Genomic DNA, 23544 nt, shown 5'->3' with positions numbered 1-23544 from the left:
TTATCAGATCTAAGCTTTCTTGTTATTGAAGTCCTTAGATTCCAGCCTGGCACACAAATAAGTTAATAAGTTAATAATTCCATGACCACAACAACTTTTTTTACTCTTTTTGTTTTGTTTTGTTCTTTTATTTCGAGACAGGGTTTCTCTGTAGCTTTGGAGCCTGTCCTGGAACTAGCTCTTGTAGAACAGACTGGCCTTGAACTTTTGAAGGTCCTCCTGCCTCTGCCTCCCTAGTGCTGGGATTAAAGGTGTATGCTACCACCACCTGGCACCACAGCGGAAGCATTTAATTGGGAGCTTATTTACAATTTCAGTGGCTTAGTCCATTATCAATGCAGGGATCATGGTAGTTAGGCATGGTGGTGGAGTAGTTGAGAGCTACATGCTGATCCACAGGTAGAGGGGTGGGGGTGGTGGTAAGGCAGGCAGACAGAGAGATCAAAACCCTAAGATGGACTAGTCCTAGGTGCTTTGAAACCGCAAAGCCCACCCCTAATGACACATTTCCTCCACCTAGGCCGCACCTTCTGGGAACATTTTAATTCTATCAAAGAGTTTCATTCCCTGCATTCAACTATATGAGCCCATGATGGTGGGGTCTTTCTTATTTAAACCACAAGTCTGATGACCCAACTCAATCATTAAAAAATCAGATGCAGTGGTTTGCATCTATAATCTATCACTTACTAGGGTGAGAAGGGAAACAAATTTGCTCAGAAGCTTGTGGGATAGCTAGTCTGCATTATGTAGTGTGGTGCAACACACAACATATTTTTTTTTCTTCAAGACAGGGTTTCTCTGTGGCTTTGGAGCCTGTCCTGGAACTAGCTCTGTAGACCAGGCTGGTCTCGAACTCACAGAGATCCTCCTGCCTCTGCCTCCCGAGTGCTGGGATTAAAGGCCTGCACCACCATCACCCGGCCACACAACATATTTTTAAAGATTTTTATTTATTGTGTATGAGTGTTTGATATATATATATATACACACACACACACACACATACATTGATTGATTGATTTGATTGTGCCATGTGTGTGCCTTGTGCCTGAGAAAGGCATTGGATCACCCAGAACTGCCCTCTACAAAAGCCACAAGTGCTGTTAACCTCTGAGCCATAGATCTAGCCCCTCTTAAGAAAAAAGAAAGAAATTGAAGAGGGCTGTGATGAAACGGCTGAGAAGCAGCACTTAAAGGAAAGAGTGTTTATTTTGGTCTGACTTTGAGAATATCCAGCCTGTCCTAGTGGGAGTATGGCAGCAGGAGTGTGAAATAGTGCTCACACTGGTGGTCAACTTCTGTTGTAGTTATTCAGACCCTGACTCCAGCCTGTGGGCTCTCATGAAGCTGTGTCTTCCCTGTTCAGTTAAAAAGTAACAAACGCTAGTCAAAACACAAGCCTGACCAAGGAAATCTAATTTTTAATCTCGCACTGTTTCATTTTTTGATACAGTGTCTCAGTGTTAGCCCTGGATAGTTTGGAACTTGCTAATAGACTGGACTGGCCTTGCACTAACAAAGATTTGACTCCCCCTGCCTTCTGGTGCTCTGTTGGTTTGTTGTTGTTTTGTTTCCAACAATCTGACAGTGTAGCCCTACTCACTATGTAGACCAAGCTGGCTTGGATCTCAGAGACCTATCTGCCTCTGCTGCCAGGAGCTCAAATTAAAGACATGTACCACTATACCCAGCTCTGGTTATTCTAGATTTTATTTTTTTTTTGTTTGTTTGTTTTTTAAGACAGGGTTTTTCTGTGTATCTCTGTCTGTCCTGGAACTCACTCTGTAGACCAGGTTATCTATAAATCTTAATCAAATTGATAAGCTTAACTGTGCAGCTTGACTATAACTCACATTGATAAGATTAACTACTGCAGCTGGAATGTAACTCACTGGAGAGGATATGTGACCCATCCTTAGCATTGCAAAGAGGGAAGGAAGGCTAAATGAATGAAAAGAAAGATAGCTTGTGTTCATTGATTAGAAAATTTACTGTTTTAGGGAATCACAGAGCATCCCCAAATTTAAATACCTACCTTTGTATTTTGACATACACCTCTAACTTCTACATTAAACAGGCCAAGAGAGGAGGGGTATCTAGAATTCAAAGCCATCTTGACGTTACAACATAGTACGATTCTGTTTCAAAAAGAAAAAAAAAAATGGTGGGCTGTGGTGGTACAGGCAGATCACTGATTTCTAGTTCCAGAACAGCCAGGACTACAACAAGAAACCCTGTCTTAACAAACAAACAAAGGGAAAGAAAATAACCAACCCAATTTTATGTGGGAATTCATGTAATTCTGAATACCCACATTGTCTTAACTACCCAGAACTTGGTTGTTGGGATGGGGGGGGATCGTAATCCCTAATTTCAGATTTTACATCAGAGCAAGTCAGGCATCACAGAAAACCATAGCTGAAATCCCACCACTCTAGAGACTGAAACAGGCAGATGACAAATTCCAGACCAGCTCTACTTCCCCTAAACACAGTGAAACTTCCTCTAAACAAAGCTGCTCCAATCACACAGCAGCTTGGTACTGGCACAAGTCCAGATTCTGACTTGAGGTCATTTTTCCCTCCTTAGATAGTAACAACATAGTAACAAGCATAACTGACTTTTTCCCCAATTTTTATTATGATACAGTATACATGTGGTATAAAACTTGCCATTTTATCTTTCTTCTTTTTTGTGCTATTGAAGGCACATTTTTGGCAGGTGTGTGTGCGCGCTCAGTTGGGGATGTGCTGAAGGCCAGAGGCTTATATTGGGTGTCTTCTATTACTCTCCACCTCGTATATTGAGAGGCTATTACTCTCCACCTCGTATATTGAGAGGCTACGTCTCAGTATATAAACATAGAGCTTGCTGGTTCAGCTAGTCCAGATTGCTAGCTTGCTCCAGGGATCTCTTGTTTCTGTTCCTGCCTGCTGGAATTACTACTGGCAGACCACCCTGCCCAGATGTTATTTATGTGAGTACTGGGACCCAAACTTCAGTCCTCATGCTTGCTTGGCAAGCGCTTACCTACTTAGTCAACTCCCTATCTGAGAATACCTTCATTTTTATTTATTTTTGAGTTAGCTTTGGCTAACTTTGAACTTAAGCTCTTCCTGCCTCAGGTTCCCTGCCTTGACCTACGTGACTTTGGGGTTGATGTGACAGGATGAGGGAATGAAGAAAGGACAGATACACAAAGGCTGGGATCAGGTGGGGTTGAACCATGCACTCTGATGGAGCCATACCAAAAACAGTCCGGAAAACTCAGTATTTAGTCTTTTGAATGAGGACACAGGTTTTGCTAATTTTGATAGGTGGCCCCTATAGGGGTGCAATTTTAGACTGTAAAACATGTGGAGGTGTGCCGGGCTTTTTCTTTTTTTGCGGGGGCCACCAACCAGCTCCCAAATTATGACACATGGACTTATTAGTTATGAATGCTTGGCCTTAGCTTAGGCTCGTTTCTGGCTACCTCTTTTAACTTAAATTAAGCTTCTTTGTATCTACCTTTTGTATATCTTACTTTCTGTATATCTTACTTTCACTGCTTCTCATGTCTGTTTGGCTGGTGGCTGCCTGGCATCTCCCTCCCTTCTCCCCTCCTCCCCCCTCCCTCTCCCTTCTAGATTTCTCTTATTTATTCTTGCTCCCTGTTAGCACCGCCTATCCTTTCTTTGCCTACCTATTGGTCTTTCAGCTCTTTATTAGACCAATCAGGTGCCTTAGGCAGGTTAGGTGAAACAAATGGAACACATCTTTACATAATTAAACAAATGCAGCAGAACAAAAGTAACACACCTTTACATAGTTAAATTAATACTGTGTAGCATAAACAAATATAGCCTGTTGTTATCTAGTTAAAATAATATTCCACAACAGAGAGGAGGAAACTTTGCTCTATCCTTTTTACACATACTGTCAACATTCACACATGGCCCAGGGGAAGATGTTGCTATTTTCATGATTCTGAGGCAGTGTGGTCTTTGATATGGCTATGCTTACGTCAATAGTACATTTATTCAGGACTTCATCCACTCCTTACAAAGGGCATCCTTTGATCCCCACAGTTCTCCCCTAAGTACCACATAAACTGGGCATGGTGGTGCATATATCTGTAATCCCAGCACTGTGGAGGTTGAGACAGAAGGATCAGAAATTTAGCGTTAAAAGTGACTGCCTTCCAAATTCAACCTATTGAGATATACTTAGCTTGATTTCCACATCTTGGGTATTGCTGGAATAACAAGACATACAGATGCCACTACCTGCTAGCTATTTTATATCTTCTTTTTAAGAATGTTCATTAATAGTATTAGTTGTATTAATAAATTTAGTGGGATTTTTATTTTTAGTTATTCAAGACAGGGTTTCTCTGTGTAGTCCTGGCTCTCCTGGAACTCAGATCCATCTGCCTCTGCTTCCCAAGTGCTGAATTTAAAGGCATGCACCACCACTTCCCTGGTTAGTGGGATATTTTTGGTGTGATAAGATGTACTGATGAGTACATCTCTTTTCCACTCTCCACCCACATTTTTCCAGCTCCTAGTGATCATCATTCTACTTTGTAAATAATTTAATCTCTCGTATACATGGTATATACGTTTGTCTGTGTCTAACTTACTGCACTTAATGTGCTGCCCTACAGTTCTACTCACTTTGCAGCAAATGACAGCGTTCGTCCTTCTTTATGGTTAAATCATACTCTGATGTATATGTATTATTTCTCCTCCTTTTCCTTTTTCTGGATTAAAAAAAAATCACTGTTTGCATGGCATGCTCACTGTTGGAGATCAAAGGACTTCTTGTGGAGCCTGTTCTTTCTACCTTTTATGGGTTTAAGAGTTGAACTTAGGTCATCAGGCTTGCTCTGCAATTTCTTTTACACACTGAGCCATCTCACAGGCTCCTCTTCTGCTGTGTTTGCTTTGTGGGGTCTTTTGGTTTGTTTGTTTTAATTTTTCAGTCAGTCTCATGTCAAACTCACTGTGTAGCTGAGGATGACCTTAAGCTTAAGACCTTAAGTGTCTAAATCCCAGGTGCTGGGATTACAGGTGTTCTGTACCTCCCTCCCCCTCCCCGAGCTTTTTTTTTTTTTTTTTTTTTTTTTTTTTTTTTTTTTGGTTTGGTTTTTCAAGGCAGGATTTCATTGTAGCTTTGGAGCCTGTCCTGGAAGTAGCTTTATAGACCAGGCTGGCTTTAAACTCTCAGACATCCACCTGCCTCTGCCTCCCCAGTGTTGCTATTAAAGGTGTGTGCCACCACCGCCTGGCTTTTATCTGTTGGTTTTAACACTGGCTGATTTCATGTCCTAGCTTTAGTGCCATAGTGAATGTGGGTGTGCTGATATGACATGTATCTTCTTTTGAGAAAAGTTTCTTAGATTCTTTGCTCACTTTTACTGTAGCGCCTGTACTACAGGATGGTATGGGACGGTATGCAAGCCGGGAACTAGGCTGGAGATTTAAAAACATACACACACGGAGACATGTGGACACAGGTCATTCTTGAAACAAGAATGCCAACTTTATTGTGCTCCAGGGAAGCTTATATAGGGATCCTTAACTGATAACCACACCCCAGTTCTTGGGATTTCCAGCTCTAAAACCCATCAGAATTCACTCCTGATAGAACTCATGAGGTTCTCATGCTCAGAGCCACTGTAGGCACAGGAAAATATGTTGTTTTGCTCAGAGCAGCTGCAAGCTTTTACAGGAAATTCGGGGTCTAGGGGTTCACAGCCCCCAACATTTCACAAAAATGTATTTTTATTATTTCTAAGTATGTGCGTGCGCACACACACATGTATAGGTGAGTGCAGGTACTTGCAGAGGCAAAAGGTATCAGATCCCACTGGATGGTGATTACAGGTCATCGTGGACTACCTGATGTGAGTGCTGGGAATTGAACCTGGGTCCTGGAAGAGAAGTGCTCTTAACTGGGGAGCCATCTTTCCAGCCTATCTTTACCTACTTTTGATTGGATTGTTCTCATCCTATGAGTTGTTGCTAATATGTTTTGCCTCTTAATTCCTTATTGAGGTATGTGGTTTGCATATCTATATTTTCTCATTCTGTAGGTTGTTTCTTTTTTCTGTTAATAGTTTCCAATCCTGAATTTTGTACTTGATATTAACTCTTTGTGAGCAATGTGATGGCCTTTAAAAAATGGCATAAAATCCTTTGAGAGGCCTTTTTCTTATCTGTCCAGACTGTGTAGACTTTCACACCCAAACAGGGCGAAACTGCCCGTGCAGGTTGTAAAGATGCATTGAAGCTTTAGTCTGGCACGTAGTACTGCCCAGGTGATTGTCCCTCTGGTGCTGTGGTTGCTTTTCCCCTTTACTCTGGTGTTATGATGGTTAGACTCCTTAGCTGAAGCTTAGTCCCAGTGGATTCCAGAGACTTTCGCAAAGGGTTTGGGCGCCTATGGTCTGCTGAGACAATGGTCACAGATATTTTGAAATGTACAGTGTACCATTCTCATGAAGCATTCACATATCAGATTTTACCCAGTGCTTGCCCTTGAAAAAACAAGATTTACACTGTTCCTTCAGGAGCAGGAGAGATGGGTTAGATACTGGGTAATGAAACAAGAAGTGATTACATGTTGAGATTTGAGATGGTGGCAGACTATTAATCCTAGTAAAATACCCTCAAATGTTTAGATCCACACTGTGCAGTAGAAGTTTCTGTCATGGTGGAAGTGTTCGTATCTGCCTTTAATTCCTGGTGATTATTGAGCACTTAAAATGGGGCTAATGTTGCTGGAGAGTGTTTGATTTATTGAATTGATTTCCTTAAGTATAGCCAGCTGTGGCTAGTAATGACTATAGATGTAGATTCAGATCTTAACCAGCATTTCTCAAGCTTTTTCCATTACTGTTTTCCCCTCCTACTTGTGCCTCTAGACATTTCCCTACAGTGTCTCCCCAGGTCTAGCACTCTGCCACCCAGCAACATTCCTCAGCAACCAGTGAAGGTGTTAATTCCATAGATATACTAATGTGTGTGCTGTGCCTATTAGATTTAAGGCCTCTGATCATTGGTTAGCATCTTTTTGGGGAATGCATGGTCAAGACTAATGGAAGGTGACAGTATTATGAAGCTAACTAATTATCATAGTAGTTGTTTCTGTGACAGTTAAGGCTAATCATATTTGTGACTTGTATAGTTGAGGACTTGAAAGCTGAGGAAGGTTTTGGAGGAGCTATAAAGTTCTCATTCATCCTTTGTCTTTAGGGAATATTCTTATACTATCAATCTGTATTTGTTTGTTTGATTTTTGAGGAAAGGTCTCATTATGTAGGCCTGGCAGGCTTGAAACTCTGTATGCTGACTAGACTGTCCTCAAACTCAAAGAGATCCACCAGCTTCTGCCTCCATAGTGCTGGGATTAAAGACATGTGCCACTACGTTGTAATAGTGGATAGTACTTGCATATATAACTCTGAAGAGACATACTATTCTTATCTGATCAAAGGTAGGCACCTTGGACACTAGGAGTCTAGACTACCTTTCATGAAGAGTTGGAAGTACCAAGAGTGTTCCAGTTGGTTCTGGAGAGACTGTCTCTCAAAGGATGTCTTATGGTAAAGGATGATCCTAGTACCAAGTACTTCTCACAGAAGAAGTAGAAGAATAATAGGTGGTTTCATTAGAAACTGCACAGGAGATGGTGAGATATTGTGGATCTTAACTGGTAAAGAATGTAAATAAAATGTGTGTGTGTGGGTGGGAGTGGGGACATGTGAGGACACACAGGAGCCAGAGAAGGTCATTAGATGTCCTGCTCTGTCACTCTCTACCTTCCATGACACAGGGTCTCTCACTCCTGAGCTAGGCTAATGTACCCCACAGCACTGAGGTTATAGCATGTGATTTTTATGTGGGTGTTGGGATGAGGTTCTCATGCTTGCACAAGTGCTCTTCCCATCTAACCATTCCTCCAGTCACGATAGAATGATGTCTAAGACTCCTTTATGGCTAAGTTTAAGGTACTTTGGTTTTTGTTTTATAATTGGCCTGTTCTCTTATGAAATTGTTTAGATTTCCTGATCCAGTAAGGAGCTGTTCAGTAACCCCTGAATTGGTCATTGAGGTTTCTAATTTGACTTTTGCAGAAGCCACAGAGCTTGGTGCTGTGCTTACCATCTGGTAGGAAACTCAGATGGCCCCTTTTGATGCCTGACAGGACAGGATGTACAGATTGGTCTAAACTGAACTAGATGTTTACTACTACTACTAGATTATGATCAGTGACTACTTCTCCAGAGTTTATAACTAGGGCTTGGGATTGGGCATCTGGAAGTTTAATTAATTGGGACTAGAGGAAGTTAGTCAGAGGGTAGGATATTTTAGCCTGGAGTGAGTAGGATCATGAGAATTCAGATTGGTCTGTGGGAGCAAGTCACTTGGAGACAAGGGTCCATGATTTCAGTGCTGCTTTCTTTTTCTCTTGTTGGTGTTAGCCATTTAGGTTCATAAAGATCTCTAGCTTCTTTGATAGACAAGAACCATGTGCTGAACATGAGTTTCCACTGAAGTGTTAGTTAAAAGCATATTGAAACATTGGGGGGAAGTACACAGGTGAATGAATGTATACTACATTTTAGAATAAAGATGCTGGTCAGAAGACACATGTAGTGAATGCACACATGGATAGAACAAAGTTGGTGTGGGATGTAGAGATGGAGTAATAACACTTGCTGATTAATAAATGCTTTTTGTCCAAATTACTAAAGCTCTCTTGTGATAAGGCCATTCATGAGATATAGTTCTATTTTTTGTTTTGTTTTGTTTTTTGGTCCCCCCCCCCCCCCCACAGGGTTTCTCTGTGTAGCTCTGGCTGTCCTGGAACTCGCTCTGTAGACCAGGCTGGCTTCAAATTTACAGAGATCTACCTCACTCTGCCTCCTGAATGCTGGGATCAAAGGCATGTGTCACCACCGCATGGCTGAGATGTATTTCTTTTATTTATTTATTGATTGATTGATTGATTGATTATGTATACAATATTCTGTCTGTATGCCTGAAGGCCAGAAGAGGGTGCCAGACCTCTTTACAGATGGTTGTGAGCCACCATGTGGTTGCTGGGAATTGAACTCAGGACCTTTGGAAGAGCAGGCAATGCTCTTAACCACTGAGCCATCTCTCCAGCCCCTGAGATGTATTTCTTATGTCAGTTGACATACTGTCATTTTTTTTCTGTATTATTTTACTTAGGATTTTTGTTTTTCAGATGAAAATAAAGACACGTTTAAGTTCATGCAGTGGAATGTGTTGAAGTGGGTAGGATTTAAACGGGTTTTTCCTCAAGGCTGAAATTGAAATGGCCTTGCCTTGGTACTGCCTCACCCTGCTTCTGTCTGTCTGTCCTCCCTTCCTCTCTCCTTCCTTCCATAAATGTTATTTGTATGTATCTGCACACAGGGCAGGGGTGTGTCCATGCATATGCTTGCCATGGTATGCATGTAGAAGTCAGGGGAACTATGTGGAATAGATTCTCTTTCCATCTGTTTGACTTGTACAGTAAATACTTTATCTGCTCAGTGTAGCAGAACTTTTTCGTAAGAACCACCAGCCCACAAATAGTGACATGGAGACTTAATAATTTTGAGAGCTTGGCTTTAGCATAGGTTTTTTTTTGTTTGTTTGTTTGTTTTTTCTGATTAGCGCTTACAACTTTATTAACCTGTTTCTATTAATCTATGTTCTATCACGTGGCTCAGTTACCTTTCCTCTGTCCCATATGTCCAACTTGGTTTGTGTCCCCTTGGCATCTCCTGTGTGCCTTGATTCATCCTCCTCTTCCTCTTTCTCCCCTGAAATCCCGCCCATCCTCCCTGCCTAGGTATTGGCCATTCAGCTTTTTATTAAACCAATCAGAAAGTACCTTTAGGCAGAGACACAGCTTTACAGCATACACAAATAATTCTACAATTTTTAAGTGTTTTCACAGCTCCTAGCCATGGTTCTTTCTCCAGTGATCAATCTAAACATTTAGCCGTCTCCTGAGAGTTTGGGAGTCTCTGCTTTTTGTCTGTGGTGTGTGATATGATCTCAAGTTCTTTAAGAAGTTTCTCTGAGCAGAGCAGTCTAAGAAGACTGTAAAGTCTCCTATCACTTGGCAGGTGGAGTCAAAAAAGGAATTCCAGACCTCCAACCTCAATTCCTTAAAGAGTTTAAGGTCAGCTTGGGATACACAAATATCCCCAATCAAAAATAAAAATACAGTCATAAAGTAGAACTGTAATATAGAACTAGCCTGGTATAGGGCACTTTCATGCCCATGACAAATGACTGTTTGGGTGCCAGAGGATGATTCTTGTAGAGAGATATCACTGAAGAGTGGGAACTCAAACTATGCTGTCTGAGGTCTCATACTGGCTTCATAGTCTGTAGCTGTGACCATTTAATCTTACTGTTCTCTGTAGGCCTTAAGTTCTAAGCAGCAAATTGCCACTTATGCAATAGCTGAGAGAATCTGTACCTTGTGTAGGTCAGAGCAGTTCTCCCTGATTGAGTGGGCTGATTCCACACGGCTTGGGAAGCTGCTTTCTGCCTTCCTGCTCCCTTTCTATTACCTTACAAGCAGTAATGCCACAGGTCACACAGGCCACACAGCCATACAGGCTCCTTATGGCAACACAAAGGGATAGTGTTTAAGGGCACCAAGGCTGGCTTGTGGAAATTAACAACAAAAGCCTTCTAACAGTTAGCTCCCTATCTAGTAAATGCACACCAGCTTGCCTCTGCTGTCTACCATGGCAATAAGATAGAGAACCATGGACAGAATTTATTGAAGTTTGATAGGGAGGGGAGTTGCCAGATAGGTTTTAGATCTGTAATCTTCCTAGATTTTTGCTTTCTTACTCAGTCAACCCTTTAAGGATCACAGGCCACCAAATAAAAAGTAGTATTTCCAGCTGAGGGATTTAGTCACCAATGGAGCAGTTGCTTAGCATGTGGGAGATCCTGTTAGCATATTTATAGCACTAGCAATAAATCTGGCTCTACTTTCTAAGGGTGAGCACAGGGAACACTTATTATCTTGTTGCTTCAGTTTTTTTTTTCTTGTCCAGACTTAGCCAGCCTTTTCTCATGATGACTAATAGGCCTAAAATCTTCCTTTGAATAAGAGTAAACAGCATCACAGACCCTAGTAGAGTTGGAAACACTCAGGGCAGCCACCTAAGAATGGGTGTCTAAAGAAAGTTCTGGGCAGGACTGTACACTCCCCACAGTATTTACCAAACTTTCTTCTCCCAGTATTGCTGGACGTGGAAAGTTAGCATGAAAAAAAGAATTACTTTAGGATAGTGTGTAACACCCCCCCCCCCCCGCAGGACAAGTGGTCATAATAATAATAAACATAATAAAGGGTGGAATGGCCTGGTGTCCAGAGCATCACTGCTCTCAGGAGAGCAAGCCTGCTGTAGGGCACATAGTGAGTAAGGGCTAGGGAGTTGTGTTGAGCTTACTTGACAGTAGGTCCTGGGGGTTGAGAATGAGGCTTAGTTGAGAAGGTAGTTGTAAGGTTTAACTATTTCTCTCAACTCTATATGTTTGGTTTCCTTTGCCATGGTTAGCTACTACCTTCGATGAACCTTCTCTGCCTCCCAGCTGTCTCCTTTAACCTCTTGAACATCAGCTCTCAGGATCTGGCCCTTGCTTGTTTTCCAGACTCCTGTTCCTTTTTTTCTTTTTCTTTTTCCTTTACATTTTCTGTCCTGTTTTCTGGATTAGTAACAAGTAAGATGTCTTACCCCTTATCCACGGGCCCCCATCCCCCGTAAACTAAGAGGTGAGAGGATAGCCTGGGCTGTTGATCATAGTCTCTGTTTGCATAGGTCAAGGTAGCCTGCCTAATAGCGTTCAGAGACTCCTGTCTCTGCCTCCTATCTCACCCTGGGACAGTGGGTCAGTCACAGATGTGTACTAGCTACCACATTTAGCTTTATGGGGCTTCTGAGGTTTTGTGCTCAGGTCCCCATAGCCACACAGCATTTACCCTCTGAGCCTCTCGAACTCCTTTCTGACAGTGCCAAGGAAGGAATACATCTTTCCAAGAAATGCATATTCATTATTGAGTTTGTCTCTCTCTGCTGGCATGTCCCTGCCTTTACCATGTTCTGCTTGTACGGCCTGGTGTCGCAATGGTATCATTTGACTTCCCAGATAACAAGCCTCTAGAAAGGTAGCTCTTTCCATCAGTTTTCTTTTATATAGCATTGTGTGTTTGAGGAATGCTGGTGTTTGCAGCTTAGCGTGAGGGGGTAAAATCCCAATAGAAACCAGCATTCCTTCGGGTGAAATTTAAATCCCAAATAATCACATTATCCTTCTTTGGAGATAGGTTCTCCAAAGCACCCTTGACCTCACCATGTACCCAGACTAGCTTCAAACTCATGATCATTCTGTTTTGCCTTCTTGTGTGTTTTTAACAAGTCACCTTGCTAGCAGAGCCCTACACTTCTTGTGCTCTTTCTGTCAATCAGGGTTACTGCCCAGATCTCTTGTTCCTCGATGCTGTTTCCTCCAAGCCTCACCTTCATTCTAATGCCATCAGCTCTTGTGTTGATAGCCACATCAGGCCTTCATGAGCTTCTCTAGACTGTGGTTTCAGGACTTTCTCATGGCCTGCAAGGCCCCATATGATGTGGTGAGTGGACTGTCTGATTCTTATTTCTTTCTCTGATGAGACCTATGAACATGCTGTTCTCTCTGCCTGAAAGACTCATTGCTATCTTTCTACTTTAGACCCACGCTCAGCTGGATCTTCTACAGGAATCTGTTCCCCGTTCTTGAAGCTGTCATAATTGCCTTCAGCATAGCTTGATTTTAGTATTTACCACATGAACACACAGTTAGCATACAGGGTAACAGGTTTCATTATGACACTGATTTGTTTGGTGTCTCACATACACAGTATTTTATGTCTTTGATTGATATGATTTTTGCCTGTATTCTAGTGCTGCATTTTTGATTGATATTCGTTTGGCGAATGTAGTAAGATCATTTTAGTGCTGATTGATGGTCTTGGGGCTGCAGTGTTCTGTCAGTAGCATAAATTCAGAAATCATGTATTAGAGCTTCTATATGGTGCACATATACACATGCAGGCAAAAACAATCACACACATAAAAAATCCACAAGAGAGAGAACAGAACTAAAAATCTTAAGACACGAGGCTGAAGAGATGGCTCAGAAATTAAGAGTACTTGGTGCTCTTGGAGAGGACTCAGGTTTGATTCCCAGCTCTAACATGGTAGCTTGCAAGTGTCTATAACTTCAGTTCCAGGAGATCCAACAGCTTCTTACCTCTGCAGACATTTGGCACACATTTGGTACACAGACATTCATGTGATCAAAACATTTGTATATATGAATATATCCAAGGAAAAAAGCAAGACATTTGAGGGACTCTTTATTTTCATCCTAGATGTTTTGTCTATCATTTCCTGCTAGACCTATTTGAGTTTCTTTTGAGGATTTTTTTTTTTTCCGAGACAGGGTTTCTCTGTAGCTTTTGGTTCCTGTCCTGGAACTAGCTCTTGTAGACCAGGCTGGCCTCGAACTCACAGGGATCCACCTGCCTCTGCCTCTGCCTCCCGAGTGCCCTTTTGAGGATTTCTAATAGCATTTTCCTTTTGAATTTCTTCGGAGATGGTAGTTCTAAATTAAACTACAGATCAGCAACTACTTACCAAGAGGATTGACATAAAATTCTTGGAACATGAAAGTTAGGCATGACCATTATGCTATGTATTTCAAGTCTTAGTACATTTTAGCATCTCAAAAGCAAATGAAAACCATACAAAATCATGTAGGTGGAGACAATAGACTGTGATTTGGTAACTATTCCCATCAAAAGTGGCAACATGGCTGTCTTTCAGACGCACTCTTGTTTTGTGCTGTTCAAACTCCCTTCTCAAGTTAGCAGAATGGCTTGGATCATATGTGGAACCCCAGTTGCTCAGGTAGTGCAGGAAGAGCAATGGCCACTGGAAGGATGGAGGTTGAATGCTAGCTTGGACTTTGTAGACATCTCATGATTGTCAGTGAAGATACGAAGATACATTTTGACCTTAAGGAAAATTACAGACAGGCCCTTGTGCCCTGGGAGGCAGGAGACTAGATTTGGAGTTCAGTAGCTAAATTGCCAGTGGCACTGCTGTACCGTCAGAGAGGTACACAGACTCAGTGTGACCAGTTACTGAATTCTGCCTTCCAGGCTGTCCTCGCAAAATGACTTCGTTATTTTACAACAGTGAGCTGGCCAGAGCACCCACTCATACCCTTCTTTCTCGTCTGACTGGTGAGATTTTATTCTTGCACTCTGAGAACCAGCTATCAATCTCTCTCAACTTTTCTGGGTGCTCCAGAAAGTATAGCTGAGCCATTACTTCTTTCCTTCTCCCTCCACTGTGCTAGCAGACACCAGCCGTTTGTTCTGTCTAACCTGGGAATTTTCCAGCACTTCCAGATGGTTTTTTATTCTGTTAGTTTTAACCAGTGAGACATTTTTGCTATTTGTAGTTCTGGTCAGTTTCAGCCCCTTAGCTTCCTGTTGTTTAAGGTAATGTTACTGTATTTCTGGGCTCTCTTTATTTCATTTCTATTTATTGTCTGGAGTGTATGTTTGGGGCTAGGAGGCATTCATGTGACTAGAGGTACTTGTGGAGGTCATTGGACAGCTTGGGGGGCAGGGTCAGTTCACTTCACCTTGTGGGTCTCGAGCATTGAGTTCAGGTGGTCACACTTGACAGCAAGAGCTTTTACCCACTGAGCTGGCTTGCCAGCCTATTCTGCCATCCTGACCCCTTTCCTCCTCCTCTGTGTACAGTTTTCCTGTGTGCAGGTTTATTTTATAGAACTTTTTGAAAAGTACATTCAGGAAAGTAAACAAAAGTTAATGTGGTCTCATCTGCCCTAAAGAGGTGATGTTTGATCTGGAAGGGTGATCGTAAGTCCAAATAATCACCTATTCGGGACCCTTTCTTCATACATGATCTACTTAACAGGCGGATCCAGTGAGTTTAGCCTGGTCTATATAGGGAATTCCAGGACAGCTATGGCTGCTATACAGAGAAATCCTGCCTGGGAAAAAAAAAGTTTGTAAAAACAATTGCAAAATTAAAGTGTGTGTCCTTCAACTTGTGGGTAGACTTCTTTCCCTACTTCATGGCAGATCCACAAATGTAGATCTGCAGCTCTCTCAGACAGAACTCCACATTTGGTGAAGACTGCAGTAGAGTGGGCATGTCTTTTGCAAACTGAACAGCTTCTTGGTCTCCTTACTTCTGTGTATCACACCACATTCTCTTCTTTGCCTCCTCTTCCCCCATCCAGCAAGCACGAGGAAGTGGCCTTACCTGGATTTTCTTAACTATTATTCAAAGTGGCCATTCTTCTCCCTACCCTCAAAGGACCAGATAACTCAGTCCCCAAGTTGTTCTAACCATCATACTTCCCACACCAGGGAATAAACACAAATTCTTTTTTTATTTTAAAAATTATGTATGTATTTTATATATGAGTGTTCTGTCTGCAAGTATGCCTGCACACCAGATGAGGATGTACTGTTTAGGTTACCCTTTATCTACTTGTTTGTTTGTTTTTTGAGGATTGAGACAGGGTCACACTATGTAGCCCTGGCTGTCCATGAACTCATTATGTAGACCAGGCTGATCTCAAACTCACAGAGATGTGCCCACCTTTGCCTCCCCAGTGCTGGGATTAAAGGCATGTGCCACTATGCCCTGCTCTACTTAGCTTCTTAATGGTGTTCTGTCCGGGGAACCTGGGCCCAGTTGCTTCTGCTACTGCACAACTTTATCAGTGCTTTACCATGGATGCCATTAGCTGATGCTGCCGTTAAAGTCTTTCATCTTAAGCTTCTCAGAATTAAAAGCCCAAATTCTTTTTTTTTTTTTTTTTTTTTTTTTTTTTTTTTTTTTGGTTTTTCAAGACAAGGTTTCTCTGTAGCTTTGGTGCCTGTCCCAGAACTAGCTCTTGTAGACCAGGTTGGCCTCGAACTCCCAGAGATCAGCCTGCCTCTGCCTCCTGAGTGCTGGGATTAAAAGCGTGCGCCACCACCGCCCGGTCCAAATTCATATTTATATTTTATTTTCTCTTTACCCTGTTTGTTCACAAACTGATCCTAGAGACTGCCTAATTTTTTTTTTTATCAAAATTGTAAGTTTTCACTTAGACATCTTTTTAGATAGTATATACTCAATGCTTTGCTGGGAGCCAGTAAAGGCTGGTTTCACCTGTGCCCCCTGAGCTTTGGTAAAAGCAAAATATACCTTGGTTAGTAAGTTATGTGGGATGTTGAAGCTCGCTATGGGCCCTCTGGGCACAGCATCTTGTGCTGTATGTGTCCTTCATGGGGAGCCTGAGCAGCTGGAAGGGAACGTTTTCCTTTAAAGAATAAGTGTGCTCTGCCAAAGGTGACACTGATGTCTTTTGATCCTAAACCGTATGCTGAATGGACTCTCGCAAGAACTCCCATTGTTGATGCCCACTGCTGCCTACTGACCACGTGTAGAAGCTGTGTGAGTCTGAGTGGAAGATCTCCATCCCTGAATTCTCCTCTAGCTCTTACGACCTCCCAAAGAAATTTATCCCACAGACAGAAAGAATTCAGAAATATTTTCTCTCCTCTCCTTCATTTCCCTTCTCCCTCTCTTTTTGGTGTATGGACTAAACAGGTCCTTTTTACCACAAAACAACATCCTTAGCCCCAGAGACATTCCTTACAACATTCATCCTTCCACATTTTTCATGTATTAACAGCATAGGAGAATCAAAATAAGTCAATTGTATGCTGCTTGTTGTGGTGGTAACTTGATGGCCTTGGGGCAGCAGCCCTGTGTGGTTCCCAGATGAAGAAAGTGACTCACTTTACTGTTGCAGAGTAAGCATGTTAGGTGCTCTGTGGCACTGCCTGTGGGCAGACACAGTGGGAAGGAAACAGATGGCTCAGTATGCATGAGCAGAACCTGAGTGTATTCTTCCTTTCCGATACTCAGAGATGCTACTAAGAAATCAAGCTATGACCAGGACATGTCGCACATGCCTTTAATTTCAACAATCAGGTGGCAGAGGCGGGTCATGGGTCTCTCATGAGTTCGAGGTCAGCTTGGTCTACATAGTGAGTTCCAGGACAGCCAGAGCTACATACATGGTAAGACCCTTTCTAAACCGCCCCCGCCCTGAAAAAAGAAAGGAAAGGAAATCTTTGCAAAACCTTTCCTTTTATCTCTTAACTCTGTCCCTTGGATTTGTAACCTGTCCAATGGCATAAATGTAATCTCCATCTCAAAAAGTGATTCTAGACCTTAGGTGAGACTGAACCCTTGCTTAGTCAAGACAGCCCTTGGGAGGTGGGGGGAAGTTAGGCTCCATATATAATGCATGGTTTAGGGTATGAGAAAAATGTAGGTGTGGCAGGAAGCTAAAGGAAAGTCTCTGAGGATTCAGCTCTCTTACACAGCCTGTACTCAGCACTGGCTGCTGTTTTTCTGACCAGTGCAACTAGTGAGAGTAGCCAGACCTTCTCTGTGGTTGATCTATTTGCTTGTTTTTTTGAGACAGCATTTGTGTGTAGCCTTGGCTTCCCAAGAACTCACTCTGTAGACCAGGGTGGTCTCCACCTCATGGGGTTGCGCCTGCCTCTTCTTTCCTAGTGCTGGAAGTAAAGGTGTGTGCCACCACCACCTGATCTTGATTGCCAGTTTCATTTGATTGAGAGACACTTAGGAGATGTATAAAGCTCGTTTTGGGGGTGTCTGTGGTGGCATTATTGCATTGATTTTATTGTGTGTATATGTGTGTGCATGTCTCAGCATCCATGTAGAGGTCATAGGACAACTTTCAGGAGTTGGTTCTCTCTTTCCAATCTGTCATACTGGGGATTGAACTCTGGTTATTAGGCTGGGAGGCACTGACCCCAGAGACAATTAAGTCAGGAGACATTCTTTGAATGTGGGTGGTACTATCCCATATGTTGTTATGTGGTGGGGGAAGTGGCTGATGAAATAAGGAGCAAGGAGGAAGCCTAGTGGTACAGAGTTTCTTGGACCCCCCCCCCCCATCATGACATAGAGACTAGACTTAGTTCTAGCTATCTTTTTTTTTTTTTAATTTAAAGTAACCGGTTTCTATTAATCGATATTTACCTCATCTGCATACTGTCCATCTTGCTTTTCTACTTCCTCTGATTCTGGCTGGACACCCCCTCGGCCCCCCCCCCCGCGAGTCCCACCTTTCCGTCCTCTGCCTAGCTAGTGGCCATTCAGCTTTTTATTAGCTCAGACACAGTAAAACAGCAGCACATCTTTACAGTCAAGCATTCTATCTACAATGGTGGTGTGTCTTTGGTTACAATTCCTGTGATGAAATGGCATGACTGAAAGCACCTTGGGGAAGAAAGGGTTTATTTGGCCTACATATCCCAAGTCACAATTCATCGAGGGACGCCAATGTAGGAATGGAAACCAGATAGAACTTGGAGGCAGGAGCAGACACAAAAGCCATAGAAGATTGCTATTTACTGGATTGCTCCTCGCAGCCTACTCAGTTTGCTTTCTTATAGAGCTCAGGATCACCAGCCCCAGGGTTGGTGCCACACACAATGGGCGGGATCTCCCACATCAATCACTAATGAAGAAAATGACCTGCAGACCTGCCTGATCCTATGGAGGCATTTTCTCAATTGAGATTCCCTCCTTTCTGACTCCAGCTTGTGTCAGGTTGACATAAAACTAGCACCCATGATGCTTAAATAAAGTGGTTCCTAGCCAGCTGTGGTGGTGCAGGCTTTTAATTCCAGCACCTAGGAGGCAGAGGCAGACAGATCTCTGAGTTGGAGGCCAGCCTGATCTACGGAGCGAGTTCCAAGAAAGCCAGAGAAACCCTGTCTTGAAAAGCCAGAAAGGAAAAATAAATAAGTAAAGTGATTCCTTTGCTGAGAAAGTAGTGCTTAAGTAATGAGGCCTATCTTTACTGTGGACTCGTGATGACTCTGTTTGGACCATTAATCCCAACTGATGACACCAGGAATGGATCCAGCATTTGAGAAAGAAGGCAACATCTTCATCCTTGCAGCTCCTCCCTTGTTGTCTAGACTAGCTCAAGGGTTCACATTTCTGCTAAGGATGCTGTTCTCTTCATCAGAACCCCAGGGTAATCTGAGTGAAGCCTGGGGCTCTGTTCCTGATTGGGTAGAGTGGCAGCACAGGAGACAAGGTCTTTTTCCTCAGCTCACCTCTGCTTTTCTTCTTCCTACAGCTTAAAGGATGACCTCTAGGAAGAAAGTGTTGCTGAAGGTCATCATCCTGGGAGATTCTGGGTAAGTATTTCTCATGAATTTGAGCTCACAGACGGATTTGAAGCCTCATCTTCACTGATCCCATCTCTCACAGCTCCACATTCTGCTCTGGGCCTGTCTTCTAGCCTTACTTTTGGGATATAGTAGAAATTTGAATGTTCCTTTGGTGTATATTTTTGTTCCTTGGTTTTTTTGCATGGGTTTGTGTGCGTGCCCCTGTATGGATGTGTTTTCCTTGGAATATTCCAGGGTGTTGAACATGTTAGGCATGCACTCTACCACAGCTGCATCACTGTCTCTTTTAACATGTTTGGATTTGGGATTTTTTTTGGGGGGTAGTGAGGAGGGGGTAGGTCTGAATCCAGTAAATGATTGTCATTTTTATGGATCCTCTGCTATACCATGTGGCCAAACTAGAAAGTGCTAGCTAGTCTCATGATCAAGGTACTGTCAGTACCTTGCCTATGCAGATGTGGGTCTGCTTGCATGTACATTGCCTTTCCCTTCTGTGCCTGACCCAGGCTTGTATGTGGAAGAGCCAGGACCAGAAGAAGACTGGATTTTGTTTCTAGATTGTCCACTCACCAACTAATGAACTCTTCAATGGCCAATAAGATTACTTGTTGGAATACAAAAGAGTTCCACAATCATCTAGTAGGCTTTTCTTTTCTTCTTTTCGGGGGGTGTTGAAACAGATTCTCATCCTGTAGCTCTGACTATTCTGGAACTCATTGTATAGACCAGGCTGACCCCAGACTCACAGAAGAGCCACCTGCCTCTGCCTCCCAGTTGGCTTTTTTCAGACTTGGTTTCTTATGTGACTCATGACAGCCTTGCTTCACTGAGGGTTTGTGTATAAATAGTAAGTTGGCGCAGTGCACATGCCTGTCATCCCAGCTACCTGGAAGGCTGACATGGGAAGGTCACTTAAGCCTGAAGCAAGCCTGAGCAGCACAGACTCTGTCTCTGAAAAAAGAAGGCAATATGAACATATAAAAAACAGGTGTGCCCCTCTATTCCAAATTTCCTTCCTTTCCGTAAGAAAACCAGCCCCTCCCCCAGCATTATCTACAAACCTTCTAGTATGTGATGGTAGGGTGATTGTTGTCCTACCCTTGGTTGAGAGGGAGATACCTGTTCTCAATGATGACAGGTGGGTTACTTTGATAAAATGTTTTGTTGTTGTTATTGTTTTCATTTTTCAAGATGTTTTGTTTTTTAAATTGCTGTAGTACTGTGGAGGTTAAAACCAGGGCCTGTGTGTGTCATGCAAGCACTTACCAGCTGAACTATCTCTCTAGCCCAACAGGTTGCTTGTTTTTTTTTTAATTTATTTATTATGTATATAGTGTTCTGGGTACCAGATCGCATTATAGATGAGTGTGAGCCTTCATGTGGTTGCTGGGAATTGAACTCAGGACCTCCAGAACAGCAATCAGTTCTCAATCTCTGAGCCATCTCTCCAGCCCAACAGGTGGTTTTTTAAATTGTGAGCATGTTAGTTTCAGTCCCTTATTTGTCTGAAACTTGTGGTTTTCTCCAATTTCAGTGTTGGAAAGACATCGCTCATGAACCAGTATGTAAATAAGAAGTTCAGTAACCAGTACAAAGCCACAATAGGAGCAGACTTTCTGACCAAGGAGGTGATGGTGGATGACAGACTTGTCACCATGCAGGTAAGCCACTCCAGAGCTGCTAGCCTGTTAGCTTACTGAATCTTTTAAGAAATGTATTCCTTATATGTGGGTGTCACAGGACAATTTGGGGGAGCTGGTTCTCTTTCTACCTGTATATGTGTTCTAGGGATTGACTGAAAACACTTTATCAGCTGAGCCCTCTTGCAGGCCCAGCTTATTGAATCTAAATTGTTTTTCACATCTACCTCTTGTAGGTGGACTTTTCTTGTCTACCTGTCAGTTCCCAAATAACTGACATGGAGACTCAAAATTTAATGAAAATTATGAATGCTCGGGCTTATTACTAACTAGTTCTTAAAACTTAAATTAACCCATATATATTAACCTACATTCTACCACATGACATTACCTCTTTTACCTCACACCTCTTGTTTCTTCTCTGTCTCACTGGACTCCTGACTCCTCCCTCCTTCTTCCCAGTGTCCTTAGTCTGGTTTTCCCACTTAATCTTATCCTGTCCAGCTGTTGGCCAGTCAGCTTCTTTATTAAACCAATCACAGTGTAATTTACACAGTGTACAGAAAGTTTATTCTACAGCAACCTGTTTTCTTCTCTGTTTCTTAAACCTACCATTATATTCATAGAATTGTTATATAAAACAACCAGTTTAAATTTGATTGGAGGCATGGTAGGACTGGATCAGGGCCTTGTGCATGCTGAGTGCACATGTTCCCCCCACTAAGCTAGACCCTAGCCCCTAAATTTGAATTTTAGATTGCAAGACAACTAAGAATTTTTGTAAAATTTAATTTAGCTAGGTTTGTTGTGTGGTTTTTGTTGTTATTGTTTTCCTAAATTTAACAACCTATAGGTCCTTACTATGTTCCAAAATATCATCTTTCTGGTTTTTTGTTTTGTTTTCTTTTTTTTTTTTTTAAGATTGGGGGCTGTAGGATCTTTCTGTGTAGCCATGATTATCCTGGAACTTAAAGTGCTAGACTAGGCTGGCCTTGAACTCAAAATGATGCACTTGCCTCTGCTGGAATTAAAGACTTGAGCCACCATTCTCCATTCGGCTTATCTCTTGGAATCTTTGTCCAGTATTTCAGGTCAGAAATCTTTGTGTGTTTCCTAACTTCTTATAACAGACATTAAGGTGGTATTTATTTATTTGCTATTCTATTTGTGGCCTTTGGGACTGTAAAAGACGGCTATGTGATTAAGAGCACTGGCTGCTCTTTGCAGAGGACTCAGGTTCAGTTGCCAGCACCACTGTTTCTAACTCCAGTTCTAAGGAATCTGATACCCTCTTCTGCTCTCCAGGCACCAAGCATGCAATTCAGTGCACAAGTGTGGCAAACACACACACATTAATAAGTGCTTTTTCATAAGGTTGAGTTCTGTTAAGCCAGTTTAGTTTTTCCATGTGTCTGCTCAGCTTCATGCTCTAAATACATTAGTGGTTCCAGTGAAACAGACTTTTTGAAAATCTTCATCTTATGGCCATACTTTTTTTGTTGTTGAGCGTTTTGTGTAGTGTATACATGTTCTTGTGCACAAACACGTCTAGAAAAAGAATCTCAATATTTTTGTCTTCTCTTCTGGTCCATGATGCCCACTCAGGTAGTTGGTACAGCAACATCAAACTAAAGAGACAAGAGAAGATTAATTTTTAAAAGATATTTATTTATTTGTTATGTATACAATATTCTATCTGTGTGTATGCCTACAGGCCAGAAGAGGGCACCAGACCTTATTACAGATGGTTGTGAGCCACCATGTGGTTGCTGGGAATTGAACTCAGGACCTTTGGAATACTCTTAACCACTGAGCCATCTCTCCAGCCCGAGAAGATTAATCTTTGAGTTTCACATTAGCTTCTTAGTTTTCCATTAAAGCTGAGGGCTGTTGCCCCTTATTTTTTGGTGTGTGTGAATGCAGGTACATGTATACCAAGGCATGAGTATGTGGGTTAGAAAACAACCTCAGGGGGTTGATCCTTGCCTTTTATCCTCCTACCGTTTTATTTATTTTCTCCTTAGACAAATAGGATCTCACTTTGTCGGTCTCGCTGACCTGGAACTTGCTGTGTTTACCAGGCTGGCCTTTAACTCAGAAATCCTCAGCCTCCTGAGTACTAGGATTAAAGATGTGAACCGCCATTTCGAGCTTCCACTCTGTTTTGAGACAGGGTCTTTGTTTTTGTTTTCCCACTACATGTGCCAGACTAGCTTTCTCTGCGCTGACAGGAATTCCTGCCTCTGTCTTTCATCTCCCTATTATAGCACTGGCATTATAGAGGCTCTCCTTGTAAGTCTGGCTTTTATGTCATGAGTGATGAGGACCAGAATTCCGGTCCTCGTATTTATAACCCTCTGCTTTCTTTAAAATTCTTACTTTTTATGTGCATTGATGTTTTTACCTGCATGTATGTCTGTCTGAGGGTGTTGGATCCTCTGTAATTGGAGTTACAGACAGTTGTGAGCTGCCACATGGGTGCTGGGAATTGAACCCAGGTCCTCTGGAAGAGCAACCAGTGCTCTTAACTGGTGAACCATCTCTCCAG

The 23544-nt window shown here is 42.4% G+C and overlaps 1 protein-coding gene across 2 annotated transcripts in view; it reads left to right on the top strand.

Annotated features, from left to right (window-relative positions):
* Rab7a (RAB7A, member RAS oncogene family) overlaps positions 1 to 23544 on the top strand; it is a 50481-nt gene that overhangs the window by 13422 nt on the left and 13515 nt on the right. For both annotated transcript variants that reach the window (XM_050165438.1, XM_050165439.1), the window contains exons 2-3: positions 19302 to 19362; positions 20891 to 21017. In XM_050165438.1, coding sequence (XP_050021395.1) covers positions 19310 to 19362; positions 20891 to 21017 — 180 coding nt within the window. In that variant the 5' untranslated portion in view covers positions 19302 to 19309. The remainder of the gene's footprint in view (positions 1 to 19301; positions 19363 to 20890; positions 21018 to 23544) is intronic.

The sequence above is a fragment of the Alexandromys fortis genome, unplaced genomic scaffold (assembly GCF_014885135.2).
Source record: "Alexandromys fortis isolate MF-2015 unplaced genomic scaffold, M_Fortis_MF-2015_v1.1 scaffold_158, whole genome shotgun sequence".
Lineage (NCBI taxonomy): Eukaryota > Metazoa > Chordata > Mammalia > Rodentia > Cricetidae > Alexandromys > Alexandromys fortis.
The sequence above is the reverse complement of the archived record's forward strand: the minus strand, read 5'-3'. Positions and strand labels throughout refer to the sequence as shown.